Source organism: Sarcophilus harrisii, chromosome 2, assembly GCF_902635505.1.
Source record: "Sarcophilus harrisii chromosome 2, mSarHar1.11, whole genome shotgun sequence".
NCBI classification, from domain to species: Eukaryota; Metazoa; Chordata; class Mammalia; order Dasyuromorphia; family Dasyuridae; genus Sarcophilus; species Sarcophilus harrisii.
The window spans coordinates 624,272,662-624,289,639 of NC_045427.1; the positions used below are offsets into that span (position 1 = coordinate 624,272,662).

At 37.9% G+C, this 16,978-nt stretch overlaps 1 protein-coding gene across 1 annotated transcript in view; it reads left to right on the forward strand.

Moving 5' to 3' along the window:
* Nucleotides 1-16,978, forward strand: part of IQGAP1 (IQ motif containing GTPase activating protein 1) — a 113,587-nt gene that overhangs the window by 41,187 nt on the left and 55,422 nt on the right. The window contains exons 5-11 of the mRNA XM_031956701.1: nt 1,649-1,725; nt 5,050-5,117; nt 8,456-8,569; nt 10,548-10,726; nt 11,957-12,041; nt 13,057-13,220; nt 13,831-13,915. Coding sequence (XP_031812561.1) covers nt 1,649-1,725; nt 5,050-5,117; nt 8,456-8,569; nt 10,548-10,726; nt 11,957-12,041; nt 13,057-13,220; nt 13,831-13,915 — 772 coding nt within the window. The remainder of the gene's footprint in view (nt 1-1,648; nt 1,726-5,049; nt 5,118-8,455; nt 8,570-10,547; nt 10,727-11,956; nt 12,042-13,056; nt 13,221-13,830; nt 13,916-16,978) is intronic.

Sequence of the window (16,978 nt, forward strand, 5' to 3'; positions counted from 1 at the left end):
GTTATAGTATATACTAGATACAATATATGTGTGCAGAACCGAACAGTTCTCTTGTTGCACAGGAAGAATACACCCATTTTTTTGAGTTAAAAAGAACCTTGGAGTTCTTTTTAAGGCCTTTTATAGCCTTATTTTTAAATTTATGACCACTAGGTCCCTTTATAGCCTTAGATTCTTTCATTTAGGCCTTTATGATTTTATGCCTTAATTATTTTAATAGGCTCCTAGTTTGCCTTCTTTTCTTAACTTTATTCTCCTCTCCTTCCAAGACTCCTTGCTATTTGCTACCAGACCACTCTTCCTCAAAGTTATTCTTATGTGTCATTTTTTCAACATTCCTTCAAAATAAACCAAAAAAAGACTACGGTGACTTCTTGTAATCTTTTGTGTCAAGTTAAACTCTGCCTGACTCTTGAAGATCCTTCATCATATGTTTATATGCTCCAATTCTGTAGCACAATTGCAATGTGTTCACTACTGTTTGTGTATTTCCTTGTGTTCTTCCTTTTTTGAATATCATCTTCCCCTCTATTCTTTGTCTAGCCATATTCCTCTGAACAGTGCTATAGTAAAATTATCCTTTTTCTCTAAACATTGTCTAGACTACTTCTGTTCTCATTGATCTTCCTTTCTTTCAACACTTACAGTCCATACTATAGCTTAGTATGTAATGACACATTGATTATTATGGTTTATTAATTATTTCTCTATATTTTATTCCTTTCTGATTAGATTATCAAGTCTTAGGGACCATGCCTTATATGCTGTTAGCACCTACAGTGGTATTTGAATTACTTGGGACAAACAGTGATATTAAAATAATATTATATGATATATATAGATAGAATTTCATTTTGTAACAGCAGTGGTCATTTGTGTATTCTGGGTATATTAGGCTAATTCACAGCTGATCGTAATCAACTGAAACCAGATTCCATAAGGCAAAGTATAATGGACAGACATGGTTTAGTGCGATAGGGATAAGTGCTTGGCCAGAGGGTCATATGAACCCCTAGTTTGCATTTAAGTCAGTGAAATTAGATGACTGGGAATGGAGACCTTGCATGACTGGTAGATAAGGCTTCTTTCATCTGAAATACTTAGAGAACAGCAAACTAGCAGAATTTACATACCCCACAAATCCATATGAAATTTGGAATTCTGATCTTTTAGAGTAGAAATGGCCAACAAATTTATGACTGAAAACTTCTGAGTGTGGCCTAAATCAGATTAAAATATAATTGGGAAAAATTTAACAAAATGAGGGTAGTACATCATAGATAAATCTTAAATTTTGGTTTTCTAAGTCAGTATACAACCTGCAGGGATCCTTTTCTGCTTTGTAAAGTGTTAGCAGGGTCTTACTCTTGAGGGGGTCTTCTGGCATTTGGTAGCTCTGTGGGGCTTTGGGCACTGATTTCAGGTAAGGGGAGGCCAGACAAAGAGGAAGATGACTTTTATCTTACCTCATGTGAAATAATGGTGATCATGCTATGAATAAAATGATGGAGAGAAATGTTTAGAATATCTAGAAAACTTTGCCACTGTTAATCCCACATAAATGTAGGTATATTTTGTATTCTTGTTGGGTGGGCTAAGGCGAAATGATTACTGATTTATATCTGACTCTACTTTTATTTTTGGGCAGATTTTTTACCCTGAAACCACAGACATCTATGATCGAAAGAACATGCCCCGCTGTATCTACTGCATCCATGCACTCAGGTAAAAAGGCTTTTTGATAAAAAGAATACAGTGGTATCTTCAAGCCTAGATGTAGTAGTAAGCATGTTGTGTTCTATGAAGGCAGAATTTGAGCATATGAAGCATCAGCCTTAAAATTAGGAAATTATTGGAAAACTGACTTGGCAAGAATAAGTTCTTATAAATTTTTTCTATCATTCCTTGCCATTCTCTGTCTCTGTTATTGTCTTTGTCTCTGTTTTTCTCTGTCCCTGTCTTCCTTCTGCTTCTCTGTCTCCCTCTTTCCCTCCCACTTTTTCTCTTTCTCTTCTTTCCCTTCCTCTCCCATTTCCTCGTCCTCCTCCTCCTTTTCTCCTCTCCACCTTGGCCACTTGGTTGTAATTTCATTAAGTCTGTTTTTAAAAACTACATTTGTACATTTGAATCTGGTTTTGTTATAATATGGCAAATTGAAATATAAGTTTAGAATTTCTTGTTAATTCTTTAGTATTATACTAAATTTCATCAGTAACCTATAACTCCCTTTGAAATATCTGTGGAAGAACCAGTTGAAGGCATGAATGCAAATGATCAGAGTGGCCTGGTTGGAACAACTTGGTTTCTCTTTGGTTAGCTTGGTAATTTTATTTCAATTTTGTGCTCATTAGTTGATTTTCAAAGCACCACAAGTTAATTTGTTTACTCATTAGTTACCACTCATCCTAAGACAGTAAACTCTTTAATGGTGGGCATCCTTGGCCCTTATGTGACAAATTAGAAAATTGGAGTATAATTGACTTGGCCCAAGTCCTCCAGTGAGTTGGTGAAAGATGACTCGGTTCTACTTTCTAATCATAAACCAAGTTTAGGATGATAAGTAATCATCCTAAGTCGGGGAAGGAACCTGGGCAGTGGTGAATCTCCCATCTTGGCAAATATGGCCAGCTTGGTTAGAGAGCCTGGAGCTATGATTGAAATGAAAGAAGTATAAAAATGAAGTGTCATTGCCTGCTGATATTCTCTTATCAAATCTAAATATGTTTATGAAAATTGGTGTGTGGTTTTCATCCACACATTTATTTCCCCTTTTTGATCTGAGTAGAATTTTCATGGCACTGAAATGTAGTGATGAAAAGACATAAGGAAGTTACATGCAGATAGATTAGTAGAGCACACAGTCTGCTTAAAAGTCATGTATATTGGGCTGAGACCTTTTCTTTCCTAAGATGATATCAGTTTGCTTGACTGGAAGGAGAGATTGATTGAGTTTTTGTTCTTTATTCTTTTAACAAACTCTCCTCTCTGTTCTCTATTCAAATTACACCCATCTTTCAAGCTCCAGTTCAAGTCTTGCCTTGTTTGTAAATACTATCTAGTCCATTCCAGCATGTCCCTTTTCTGAATGCCTGTGGTACATTCTGGCCTTAAAACAATCGTGATAGATGCCATGGCATTTAGATAGCACCTTCACATATGTTAACTCATTTGATTCTTACCATAATCTGGTGAGGTTGTACAACCTCAGTTTTATAGATGGAGGCAAAGAGAGGTTGTCCAGAGTCCCACAGTTTTTAAATGTTTGGGGACAGGAATCCAACTTTGGTCTTTCTGACTTCAAATCTTGTCTCTCTGGGACAGAATTTCAAGATGGGGTTGGTGGATCTGGCTCCAAATCAGACAAATTCTTTATGTCGTGATTTGAGCCTTCCTAGACAGCTAAGCTGGGGAAGGCTATGCCTGAGGAGAAGCCAGCAGAGGGACACTTTGCTTCTCTGGGTTTGTGTCCTTTCTGCAAGGTGAATGGAAGCTCAGGCCTTCTTCTGTTTAGGTAAAAATAACTTCCCAAAGCAGTGTCTCAAGTCCTTGGTAGTTGGTTCTAGGAAAATCTCTCTAGAGTTGTGTGCCTTTTTTGTCCTTTTTCTTCTGTAGCACTTTTATGGAAAGAGATCTGACCTTGGCCATGAGGATGTCAGCTGAAAGGAAGATGTGCAGGAAGCCCTTGCCTTCATTTAAAATAAATTTGGGTACAGGAACTCAAAGCTGTTAATGTATATAATGAGAATTTTGGTTGGGCTGTCACTCCTCTTTTTTTAGAGCCTTATCTGACAATGATGTAGCCAAATGGATTCACCAAATAGAATGGGAGCCTCAGGGCAGGGACTATTTTATTTTTGTCTTTTTGTCCTTATTATACGTAGCATGGTGCTATATAGATATATAGATATTTAATGATTAAGTGAATTCTTAATTGAATTAGAGTGGCGACATTTTATTGTTTGAAGGTATGTTGTAGAAGAAAACAACTGACTGGAGAGGGAGAGGAGAAATGAGGCATTTGAGCATGACTTTTAGGTGTGGAGCTGGGTGACTGAAAGGACTGTTGTGTTCTCAGTATATGGGGGAAAATTTGGAGGAGAGGGGCCAGTTTAGAAGGAAAGACAAATATGAGTGCCATTTTGGACATGTTGATGTTGAAAGGCTAATGGGCTATATCATAGTACACATAATCCATAGGTAGTTGGTGATGCACTTTGGATATTGAGGATATTAGGGTTATATAAGTAGATATAGGTATTATATGCTTTAGTAGAAATAAGATTTAATCCCATCAGAGAAAATATTGAGGAAAAAAAGAAAAAGGCCCTATATAGAACTTTAGAGAATATGCATGCTTATAGAATAGGTAATGGATAATGGTTTGACAGAGTAGGTTGACAGAGACCAGGAAGTAAAGAGAACTAAGAGGTAAGCAGTGTCATACAATATAGGGGTAGAAAGAGTATCCAGGAGGAGGGAGTCATTAACCATAAGAGAAGTGTTATATAGGATGTTGGATGAGGATTGAAAAAGACAAGAACTCAAAATCACAGCAACACAGACCCATTTAGTACAGGGAGAAAAAACTCCACATACTTCAGGTTCTGAAGGCTTCACTAGAATACAGGCCTGTACTATCATGTTGGCTTTCAACCAATAAGAAAAGTTGTTGTTGTTGTTGTTGTTTTTAATTCAGTAGCCTTTAGTTAAAAAGAGAAAGAGGAATCTATAATACATTTCAGCAAGATTTTCTTCCAAAACTAGTAAACAAAAAATGAATGTTTCTGAATAGCTTAAGTTTTACTGCATAGGCCTTTAATTATAAGCTTCTTTCTTGAGCAGGTAAAGGTTCAGTCCAGAAATAAATTGTACCATCAAAAAGCCATGACATAGGGAACTTGAATTTATAATGCTTGCCTTGTTCTTTTTTCTAATTCCCCCTTATCCCTTAAATCTTCTAAGAGCAGAAGGAAGAGCCAGCTGCATGTTAATAACAACATACAGGTTAGAGCAAAGAGTTCTAACTTTTCTACATGTTTTATCTTCTAGCTTGTACCTGTTCAAACTGGGACTGGCTCCCCAGATTCAAGACCTGTATGGCAAGGTTGACTTCACAGGTAAAAAGCTCTACTTTTGTTTGTGGATTTGGTTGGTGGAATGAAAGAAAGTATATAAATCACCTCCTCAGTTAGTTATCCCCATAGTCATGTATTTGGATTTAAATGTTCCCCATGTGGAATGAAATTGAGGTGAGACTGGAAAAAAAAGGGAAAAAAATTGCTTTTTATTTATGTTTCTACTTAATGTTTATAGAAATTATATTTATCTAATATTCTCAATAGCACATAAACACATCTTTGGGCAGATGCTCATGTTTTTTCAGCATAGTTATATGAAGGCAAGAAGGAAAAGACAGGATTAGCGAAGTGGGTGTGGGGGGGAATTATAAATATATATTGATATTGGAACTGTTTTTGTAGATCTGTTGTAAGGAGTGACTTGTTATTCTGTAAAGGGAATTTATTTATCCGAGATAAGTCAATATTCATCACTAAACATTGTTTCATTTTTTTTTTTTTTATCATTCAGCTTATTGATATTACCTGAGAAATAGGTCACAAAATTACAGAATCTTAAAAAACCATTTCCTCCAAACTGATACTTGGAAGTAATCCTTTTTATAGCACACCTAACAAGTGATCATTCAGTCTTTCCCTTGAGAGCTTCTAGTGAGAGGGAAGCCAGCTATTTTCCAAGGCAGCTGATTGCATTTTTGGATAACTTCAGTTGTTAAGCAGGTCTTCCTAAAACAAGCCCAGATTTCTCTCTTTTCATACTGCTACCTGTTGTTCTTAGTTCTTTCTTCTTGGACTGGGGAATAAGTCCAATTTTTACATGTTTGTCCTTTGATAATTAAAGATCGTTGTTATATCCCTGCTGAGTCTTCTCTTCTTTAGGTTAGAAACCCCCAGATTTTAAAATTCTAACATGGCATGATCACATTCTGGTTGTTCTTCTCTGGAAAGTCTCTACCTTATAAATGTTGTTTCTTTTTTAAATTTTTTATTATTATTATTTTTTTTAATAGCCTTTTATTTACAGGTTATATGTATGGGTAACTACAGCATTGACAATTGCCAAACCTCTTGTTCCAATTTTTCTCCTCCTTCCCCCCATCCTCTTCCCCAGATGGCAGGATGACCAGTAGATGTTAAATATATTAAAATACAAATTAGATACACAATAAGTATACATGACCAAACCGTTATTTTGCTGTACAAAAAGAATCAGACTCTGAAATGTTGTACAATTAGCCTGTGAAGGAAATCAAAAATGCAGGTGGGCAAAAATATAGGGATTGGGAATTCAATGTAATGGTTTTTAGTCATCTTCCAGAGTTCTTTCTCTGGGCGTAGCTGGTTCAGTTCATTACTGCTCCATTGGAACTGATTTGGTTGATCTCATTGCTGAGGATGGCCAGGTCCATCAGAATTGGTCAATATATAGTATTGTTGTTGAAGTATATAATGATCTCTTGGTCCTTCTCGTTTCACTTAGCATCAGTTCGTGTAAGTCTCTCCAGGCTTTTCTGAAATCATCCTGTTGGTTATATAAATGTTTTTTCCAGATGTGGGACCTATTCTTGAACACAAAGTTTAGGATGTTGCTGAAGACGGCAGAATGTAGAGGGTTTCTGGCTTCCTTAAGACCAAAAACTCAGCCTTTCTTCTTATAGTCTAAGTTTACTTTAGCTTTGGGGCCTATCAAATCACCCTGATGACTCACTGTGCTTGCAGCTCACAAAAATCTTTAGATCTTTTTCATATAAACTGAGTTTATCCATGGTGGATTTTTATACTTTTGAAGGTTCTTTGTTGAAGTCAGCTATAAGACAGTTTTATCCCCTTTAAATCCATCCTATTAGATTTGGTCCAGCATACTGTCTTATCAAGCTCTTCTTGGATTTTGACCCTGTTACTGATGATTTCACTATCCCTCCCAGTTTTGTGTCTTCTGCAAATTTAATAATCTGAATAATACATGCCATAATAATGCCATCTAGACTTTTATTTAAGTCCTTGATAAGAATATTTTATATTATAGGACCAAACTTGACTGCCTTGTATATTTCATTGAAAAGTTCTTTTTTAGATTTACATTGAGCCTTTTGAGATTGCGTTAATTCAATTTGGATACATATAATTATACACTCATCTAGCCCCTTCCCATCTTATTTTTTTTCCACAGAAATTTAGTAGATATCTCATAAAAAAACATGATAGACTTGTCAAATACTTAACAATTTATGTAAACTTGATCTATAGAATTGCCTTGAGTTACCAATTTCTAATTATCCTGCCAAAAAGAAAATAAAGTTGTGATTCTTGTTAAAATTTTTAGATAAAAAATAATGTTATAGACTTTTGCTTGATATTAAAGTCAACTTTGTTGGCTATGCTTTGTATTTACCATTCTCTTTCTATTTTTAAGAATATTTTCCTTTTATAATTCTGTGGTAATTCTCATTCTCCACTCTCTTTCCCAGATTCCCTGACAGAGGCTAAGCAATCATGGATGGCTGCCTGTTCTACCAGGCAGTCTGAGCTGTAGTTTGTTTTTTTCTACTTGGTGATATAAATTAAGGGTAGCTGGGTACTTTCTTCTTTTTATTATATTAATCAGTTCTTTATTGGGGTCATTTCTGTCCTGCCCTTTTTAGTCTAGAAATTACTTTCCTCAGACAAAAGAGAATCAGAGGAAGAGTCAGGCATCTTCTGTTTTTCTCCATCATTTTTATTATAGTTTCACTCATTTCAGACAGAAACCCTATTCTTTCCTTGAGTCTCCTCTCTTCCTCAAAGTAGCTTTAAAAACTTAACAAACCTTTTTGCCTTTTCCCTGCCATTCTTAGCCAGGACCATGGCACATGTTTGTAAATTATACTATGGTCCTCCTTTGCTTCCATCTTTTGTTATTTATTTTAAAATTTTATGTTGATCAGTTCCCCTTGTATTCATGTGATTTCCACAGACATTTCCTTCTTTTTCTTCACACTGGAATTATTTTATCTTTGTATCTTTAAGCCATTCACCTCAAGTCGATATAGCTAGTCTTATCAGATGTGGGATTCAAACCTAAGTCCTCCTGACTGTAAACCTAGAATTCTTTCCACTAAATTATGCTACCATATTGCAGGGAGGCTTGGGCTGAAAATGTCCAGGAGATTTTTAATTTGTCAGTTAGTGTTTGAAATATCTCCCCTTCTCCCTCCCCAGCTTTGTTCTCTTACTCCTCCTTCTTCCCTCTTCCCCTCCCCTCTGCTCCATTCTTGCATTTTGTATATAGAAAACTTTGTCTCCCACATGTCTTCCGTTTAGGCTTTTATTTCCTGAAGTTTTGTATTGGCTTATTTGTAGAAGGAGCATTGAATCGGCTTTCCCCTTCTTTCTTACAGAGGAAGAAATCAACAACATGAAGAGTGAGTTGGAGAAATACGGGATTCAGATGCCTGCCTTCAGTAAAATAGGGGGAATTCTGGCAAATGAGCTCTCTGTGGATGAAGCAGCACGTAAGGAACAAGGGATTTATGTATTCTGGTGGGATTATTGTCACACTTTCAAATAATTCAAATTGTGTTAATCAGAGTTTAAGGTTTTGGAAGGATCTGGTGAGTATTTCAAATTCATTAAACAATTAGAGGAAAACATTGCCTTAAAGCTTTTATGTCAGAAAAATATTTCCTACCCATGAATCAAAATTAGCCAAGATTTCTTGAGAGAAATAGCAGTAGAAATGAATCATGAACATCAGATTGAGGCATCAAGGATGGATGAGATTGTACTGGTGTCAGGCTCTGGGTATTGGAGAGACTTCTAGATGAGATTTTTAACTCTTAGAGTTTGGCTTCATTGTTCACATGTGAAAGATAAAACAACTTGCGTTTGTTGGGACAGCAAATAAAATTTTCCCTTCAGTCCCTAAGAGCACTGACTCTACGGTACCAGACTCTGGTCCAGATTCTACAGGTGGAGGATTGGAACAGGACGAGAATGGCCTGGATTACTTTCAGGAAATTACTGAACTCCTTCAGTGAACTATATAACACCTTCCCAAAATAAGGGCTCATATTTTAATACCAGCATTCTGTTGGTGTTGCTTTTTGTTAGAGGCATAGAGAAATAGAGATATAATGGTCTCTGAAAAATTGAAAATGACTTTTGACACAAGAGATAATGAGAAGGGTGAGAAGAATGCAACATGGACCCAGTGAGGAACTTAATAGAACAGAAGGAAGTAAAAGATGTCATCAGAAAATACATCATACAAAGACAAGGTGGGCTGATCATGCAGCAAGGGCAAGGTAGCCAAAGTACTTCACTGGCCCCAGAGATTGTGGAAGGCCTCTGTCATATTTGGTGGATGCCCTGTGTGAAATTCTGGGAAGCCATGGACATTTGTGCACACAATGCTCCCCTCTGGCTAGGCAGTTGTCTACATCAATGGAAGGAAGAAACAGATTGATGGTATCTCACTTCCTCTTGAGTAGTAAGCTCTATTCCTTTGATAAGATGTTTGAAACGGTATGAGGAAGTAGATTCTGTGCTCTTATTATTTGGAAATAGATGTATTTTTTTTAAACTACAAGAACAGTGTTGGAAAGTTAGGGGCTGTACACAAATACTGTCTTTAATAATATTATCCTCACTAATAATGAATAGTAATAACATTCACTTTATGGGGCTTTAAGGTTTGCAAAGTGTTTTACCTAGAGTGCGAGGTTGGTGAGACATATTATCCTCATTTTACAGATGAAGAAATTCAGCTTATAGGGCTGGTGACCCGCTTAAGATCACATGGCTAGGAATTTAAGAATTCATTTAGTTCAAACCCCTAATTTTACTTAAGAGAATTGAAGGGAGAGTCAGTATTTAAACCCACATCTTTGATATTAAGTTCAGGATTTGAATGCAGCACTACTACCAAATTCAGATAATGGGGAGAAAGATGAGAGCGCTGTGGAACTTACAGATTAACCCAGAAGTGCAAGGTGGGCTAGATGTGAGGGCAGTGTCATTCTTCTCTTCAGTGACAGACCCTCTGGCCACTGACTAGGGCATTTTTCAGTGTCATTCCTCTGCCCTTTTCCAGTCAACAAGAGGATGTTTCCAGAGGGATTTGTTCCTCTTGCTAGAGTGCCACTAGCTCTAGAACCCTGTTTGCTACTGGATATTGGTCTCCACGGACAAAGGCTAGTAAAGGGGTTGTGAGTTTTCAGAGTTGATTATCTTGCAGAAGTTGAGTTTTTGAAGACAATGATGAATCCAGGAGAGCAGCCAGATGGGGAATGAAGAGGTGCCTACCCTGGGTCCCCTCCTTCACAGGAAGAGGCCGAGAACTAATTTTTTTTAACCTTTGCTCTTTATTGCTTTTCATTTGTGAAAAGAGTCCATTTATCCATCTCTGTGATGAGGGACTGTGTAATTAACTTACGCATATTAATGCCTAATTCTGTATAAATGTGGTGTTCTATACTTTTATTTTTCCAGTGCATGCTGCTGTTATTGCCATCAATGAAGCCATTGAACGTAGAGTTCCTGCTGATACATTTAGTGCTTTGAAAAATCCCAATGCTATGCTGGTGAATCTTGAAGAGCCATTGGCTTCCACTTATCAGGATATACTTTACCAGGCCAAGCATGACAAGATGGCAAATGCAAAAAATCGGGTAAGAATGAAAGTTCTTTGATTAAGGACTTGCAGATTTTTATTTCTTCACATTAGGCTTATGGATTGACTCTGTTGTTTATTGCATTTCACCTAGCTGTTGTTTCGTTTAGCTCTGAATCTGTTTTATTAACCCTATTAAAGAGCATTTCTGGCGAAAAAACAGTCTCTAAATTTCAGTATAACTTTTCTTCATTTTCAGCTTTTTAAAAAATTGAGATGATTGTGCATTGTGGTTATTCCAGGGCCTGTTAAAATTGTAGTTAACTTTAAGAGTTTTGGTATGAATAGTTGCTTGACCATACAAAATGTACAAAAACTCATTTAGGAGTTTATATTTACTCTTCATGTTGGGAGTCTTTAATTTAAGACATTTCAACTTTGTGGAGATCATGGCAGAATGAAACTAATTTCAATTCTATAAGTTTCCTCATACATGGTCTTCTACAGCAAGGGTTAGCGACCTCCTACACAGATGCAAAGGATGCATTGTAAATTAGTTGCTGCCACCAAGAGCCTTTCTTAGTACTAGTGGGCAATTTGACTAGTTGACAGTCAAAAGGAGACAAGGTGTGTTACCCTTCTTCCTCACTTGTCTATCCTTGGGGTGCAAGAGAGGAGCTGTCCACACCTTGCAAGTTTTGTGTCTTTTATTGCTCGGGATTCTCTTCTCACCAATAATGTGTTGAGGAGATAGTGGGGGATAGAATGGCTAGCCGCCTCTCTAAGCGTGTTTGTATATGACCCCTCTATTCTCTTATTCCTAATAAGCCATTTTAAATATGTAGCTGGTTATAGGTATTCTTTTTTTTTTCCCCCTGAGGCAATTGGGGTTAAGTGACTTGCCCAGGGTCACACAGCCACACAGTTAAGTGTATGAGGCCAGATTTGAACTCAGATCCTCCTGACTTTAGGGCTGGTGCTTTATCCACTGTGCCACCTAGCTGCCTCTATAGGTACTCTTTTAAAGATCATGTGTTTATTATAAATGAGTTAAATCCTTTTGTTTCTTTTTTTCTGAATGCTCTTGATAAGAGTTTAAAAATGGATTTTTTTTGCAGCATAAGTATTTTTATACTTGAGAAATCAAATCTATATAATGATTTTTAGAGCCCTATCAAATGTGGCACATGTGTGAGCCATGTTTATATTTGTTATCCAAGACGGGCAAAGGTACTTTGTAACCCAACAGGGAAGAACCTGTGCTGATTTTGCTTTGTCTCATCCTTAGACAGAAGATTCTGAAAGAGAAAGAGATGTTTATGAGGAGTTGTTGACTCAGGCGGAAATTCAGGGAAATATAAATAAAGTCAATAGTAAGTATATCACTGAGTACACCAGTGACTATCTAATGGGATATATGTACCCACAATGAGAGGAGAGTTGGGTTCTTCCTGGTTTGGTGGTAGAAAGGCATTCATTGATTCTGTATCTTCCATTCATTTTCTGCGCAGGAGGCCTTGTTTCCTTGTATATTTCTCTCTCCTTTCTCTCTCTGCTTCCCCTCCCTCCCACTTTCATTCAGGCATCCTTACCTCACACCACATGACTTTAATTAGCTTCCTGACTGGTCTCTTGGTCTTCCATTTCTCACTCCTCTGATTTGCCTTGTACATCACTACCAAGATAGTCTTTCATAGGTACCTTAGAGTTGTTCTGTTGTTGTTGTGGTTAAGAACCTCTTCTATTGAGTCTTCTTTGATAAGGAAAGATAAGATTTCTTTATCCCCAGTTGTATTATTACTATTTCTCCATTGTACCTTCACAGAAACTCCACTTTAAGGTCCACCTCCTTATATGTACCGTGCTCACTGCTACCTAGTGTTGCTCTCCATTTAGATGTCCTTTCATGCTCCTTTCCTTCAGTCCAGATCTCACTCATCTCAAGTCTGCTGCTGTGAGGTCTTCCCTGACTCACATCACAGTGGATATTTCCTGTAGCAGCTTAAAGTATAAAGTTAGAGGGAGATAATTAAAATGCTCTCTTGTGAAGCTCTCATGCCTAATTCAATGCTTTGTATTTAAATATTTGCTGAATGGTTGAACATTTGTAGCAGTGTTTTCTAAATAACTTGGAATTATATATAACCCATTTGCTAAGAACACACAAACATACACACATGTATTTTAATTCTTGTATTAGTCCTTTGAACTAGAGATAGCCAAATATAGCCTCATTTTTAAAATAGAGAAACTCCGGCAATGGGTAGCAATTGTATTATTACAGTAGCGTGTAGTATATGGACTAGATTTCTGAGTTCTTAGGCTGGTGTCTTCTTGTCATGGAGAAGGCTTGGGTGAATGTTCAGCCTTTGTTCTTCCCCCTTCCAGCATATTCTTCATTAGCCAACGTGGACCTGGCTTTAGAGCAGGGAGACCCAGTGGCCTTATATCAGGCACTTAGGGCCCCAGCTCTGGGCCTTCGAGCACTGCAGGAGGATAACTGTGATTGGTACTTCAAGCAGCTCCTGAATGAGAAGCAGCAGAAGAAGCAGGTAAGGAATCATTCAGCACCGGGGAGAGTTAATGTATTTGAATCCTTTATTGTCCCATCAATATTTGTCAGGAGGCTCCAATTTTGAGAGTTTTCCCTTTTACACATTTCTTTGTCTGGAAGCTGTTTAAAAGCTGTCTGCTCACAGCTTTAGGGCTAACAGGGACCTTCAAAGCCTTTAGTCTAAACCCCTTATCCAAAATGTGAGGAAGGTAAGGTTTAGATAAGTGAATGTCACACAGCAAGTGTGTGACAAAGGCAGGATTCGAATCCATGACTTCTGACTCCAGACCCAACATTTTTTCATTGTATAAGGTAATTATGCATGTTAACTTAATGCATGTGAAGCATATGGGTTATGGACTAAGAAAGTTCCTATTTAATTCAAGTATTAAAAATTTTTGAAACCATAATATTTTTGTAACTGTGGATCATTTGGTTGGGAAGAAGTATGGATTGAATTTTATCCTGCGAATGAATAAAGCTTTAGATAACTCCAATCAACAGTAGGCTGAAATGTTCAGATATTTTTTACCATCTCTATTATGGATTCTTGCTGAGAATACAGAGCCCATGGAAGATTTCTGGGAATGTTCATTTGTTTTTTTCAGACTGGGGTGATTGGTCCATTGCAGAAGGAGGACCTGCAGGCTGCTGTGGATGCTGCTAACCGTGCAGCCCTGCAATATCAGAGAAGTAGGTGCTACAGGAGTGATGGTTGGGTTAGGGGACTAGGGACAAGACGAAGTATTACAGTAAAATGCTGCAGGACAATTCCAAGTCAGTCTAGCCCTGTGAGAGGTGCTGCATGTGCCAGAAAACCACTGGGTATCCTTCATGGGATGGGAGATATTCCTAGAGCTGGAGTGGAAGCTGGAATGAAATGAAGTCATGCATATGGACCTGCAGCCACTTGGCAGTCAGTCTCAGTGAGTCTTCCTAGTTTAGAGACTTCAGCAAACTTAGCTGGTTTTTGGGCCCCTTTGTTGTTAAGTTTGGCATTTCTGTACAAACTTGGAAATTCTCTAAACAAATGAGATTCTGATAGGTGTGCAATAGTAAAAATAGCAGCTAACGTTTGTGTAGCAATTACTGTGTGCCAAGCACTATTTACTACAACAGCTTTGAGAAGTGTGTACTATTATTATCCCCATTATATATATGAAAAAATGTAGAGACATACCTTCTCCACAATAATCAAGTTTAATGATATCTCTTTCTCTTCTAAATACTATTTGCAGAGGAAATTGAGAATTCTAACTATTTGCAGCAGCCTTAGTTTTTTCCAAGAGGAATTTTGGATTGTTCTTGGAGGTGAATTTTAGAGAGGAAGTACTTTTGGGTAAAACTAACTTGGCAGATTCTTAAATCCATACGAACTTCTCATTTTATACCTAGCCTGAATTTATCCTCTTTCTTTTTAAAGCATTTCCTGTAATGATTTGTAGAAATATTTCTTTTCTTGGACAGGAAAGTGGAACTAATTAGCCAAAATGAATGAGCCAAAGCTTACAGATTTATGGTCCCTTTTAATCTAAGTACTGTCCCAGAATATAAGTGCACCCAACATCCCTAGCTCTGTCCCTTTGCCTGACTGATCATTGCTTCCCCCTTCTCTCCTTCCCTACCTGGAGGCCACTTTGTAGAATTCCTTTCTCTCCTTATTGAACGGCAATCAGGCTTTTCTCTTGGTTGCTGTTGCCACCTGATGGCTGTGCAGGGGATGTGCCTTACCTGACACTTCTTCCTCCATAGTTTCCTCTCTCTTTCAGAGCTCAATTAATTCTTTAGGCAGTCTTTTCAGTTTAACATGATTCTTATGCCCCTACTGTGTTCCAGAATCTGAGGGGAAAAAAAAGAAAAAAGGAAATTATTCTCTGCCTTCAGTGATCTTTCATTTTGTCTAGTAAAATAAAGAAGCAAATAGTATTTAGTAGAGAGAGATATAGATCATTAAACTTGGTTATTGTGGAGAAGGTATGTCTCTAGTTGAGCTATGGAGGAAGACAAAGATTTGGGAGTTACACATGAAGGAGGAGTTCTACCCTGGGAAGGAAGTTATGCAAATGAAGCAACAGGAAGTGGAATGTTAAGGGTGGTTAATAGCTAGTAGTCCAATATGGCTGGATTGTGTAGTAATCAAAGAGAACTAATGTGACGTAAGCGTGGGAAAGGTAACTTTGAGTCAGGTCCCAGAAGGCCTTAAGTGCTGGATGGAAGAGTTTGTATTTTGTCTTGAAGATAATAGAGATTTAAAAAAATTTTTTTTTAAAGTAAGAGAGTAACAGAGACTCAAATTCTTATATAAAGATGCTTTTAGAACCACAAGCCATTATATAGCTTTAAGGAAATCTATTATGTTGAATATTTTGAGCAGAGAATAGAAGTGGTGTTTGAGAAATATTAATCTGGTGATGGGGATAGCGATAGATTGGAGGATGAAAAGTCTGATCATGGGGAAACCTAGTAGGAAGCCAAGCTTTAACATGAAAGATCCTGCATCGGCTCATTTTGTCTAGTGACTTTAGATTGTTAGTAAACATATATTAAGTCTCTACTCTAAATTCTGAGGAGGCAGCGACAAAACAGCCCCTTTTCTTGGGAAGTTCACATTGGTGGAGCCAACATGTACATGCCAGATAGATGGTGAACAGGAGAAAGCCCTTGACGCAGGCAGCGCCTCAGCTCGAGAGTCTGAGAGGCGAGCGTGAGGCGGGGGTAACAGCCACTGTGCCGAGGCCAAGTGCAAGTGGGGTGTCTGAGGAGCAGCCTGCAGGCCTAGCTGGTGAGGTCGTAACATGTGAAGCAGGGGAAAGTATTTGGGGATTGGCAAATTAGGAAGGGTTTTATTTGCAGTACAACTTCCTGTTTAGTTCTGGAGGGAGTAGTGAACCTTTAGGGGATTTATTTGGAGCTTTAGAAAAATCACTTTGGCAACTGAGTGAGAGATCATTTGGGTTGGGGAGACCGTTGTGGCCTGAAGACCAAGTGGAAAGCTTTTGGGATAGTCCAGGTGAGAAGTTATGATGACTGAACTAGAATAGGGGTGTGAGTAGGGAGGAGACAGAGATAATGCTGGAAGGAATGGCAAGGTTTGGCAGCAGATTGTCTATAGGGAGTGAGCGAGAGAGAGAGGATGAACCTTCTTGGGTCTGAAGATGAAGTTGACAGTAATGCAGAAATTCAGAACGGGAAGGGTTAGTGGGAAAGATAATTCTCTTTTGGACATGTCTGAGTTTGAGGTATCTATGGGACATCCAGATTAAAATGTCCAGAAGACAACTGGAATGGCAGGACTCTAGCTCAGAAGAGAAATTAGCTTTAGATCTATAGATCTTTTCTAGGACAATATATATTAACTCCTCTTGTTAACTTTAAAGCCCAGGACACCCTAGCCACCACCTGTCTTTCTAGAATCATTGGACATTTTTTTCCCTTCCTCCATTTTGTATTGAAGCCAAATTGGCCTTTTATCCTTTCCATATATGGTACTCCCATCTCATTTCCATGTCTTTATAGTAACCATCCAGCATGCCTGGGATGACTTTCCCCTTTAATTCTGCTTTATAGCATCCATCTGTCTATCTCTCCTTTTAAGAGAGAGGGAGGAAAGGAAGCAATGAGAAGAGAAAAAAAGAGAACCAGAAATAGGGAGAGGATACAGGGGAGGGAGAGAGACAACAGAAGAAGGAAGGGAGGGAAAAAAAGGGTAGAGAAGAGAGTAAAGAAAGGTAAAGAGGATGAATGAGGGAGGACGAG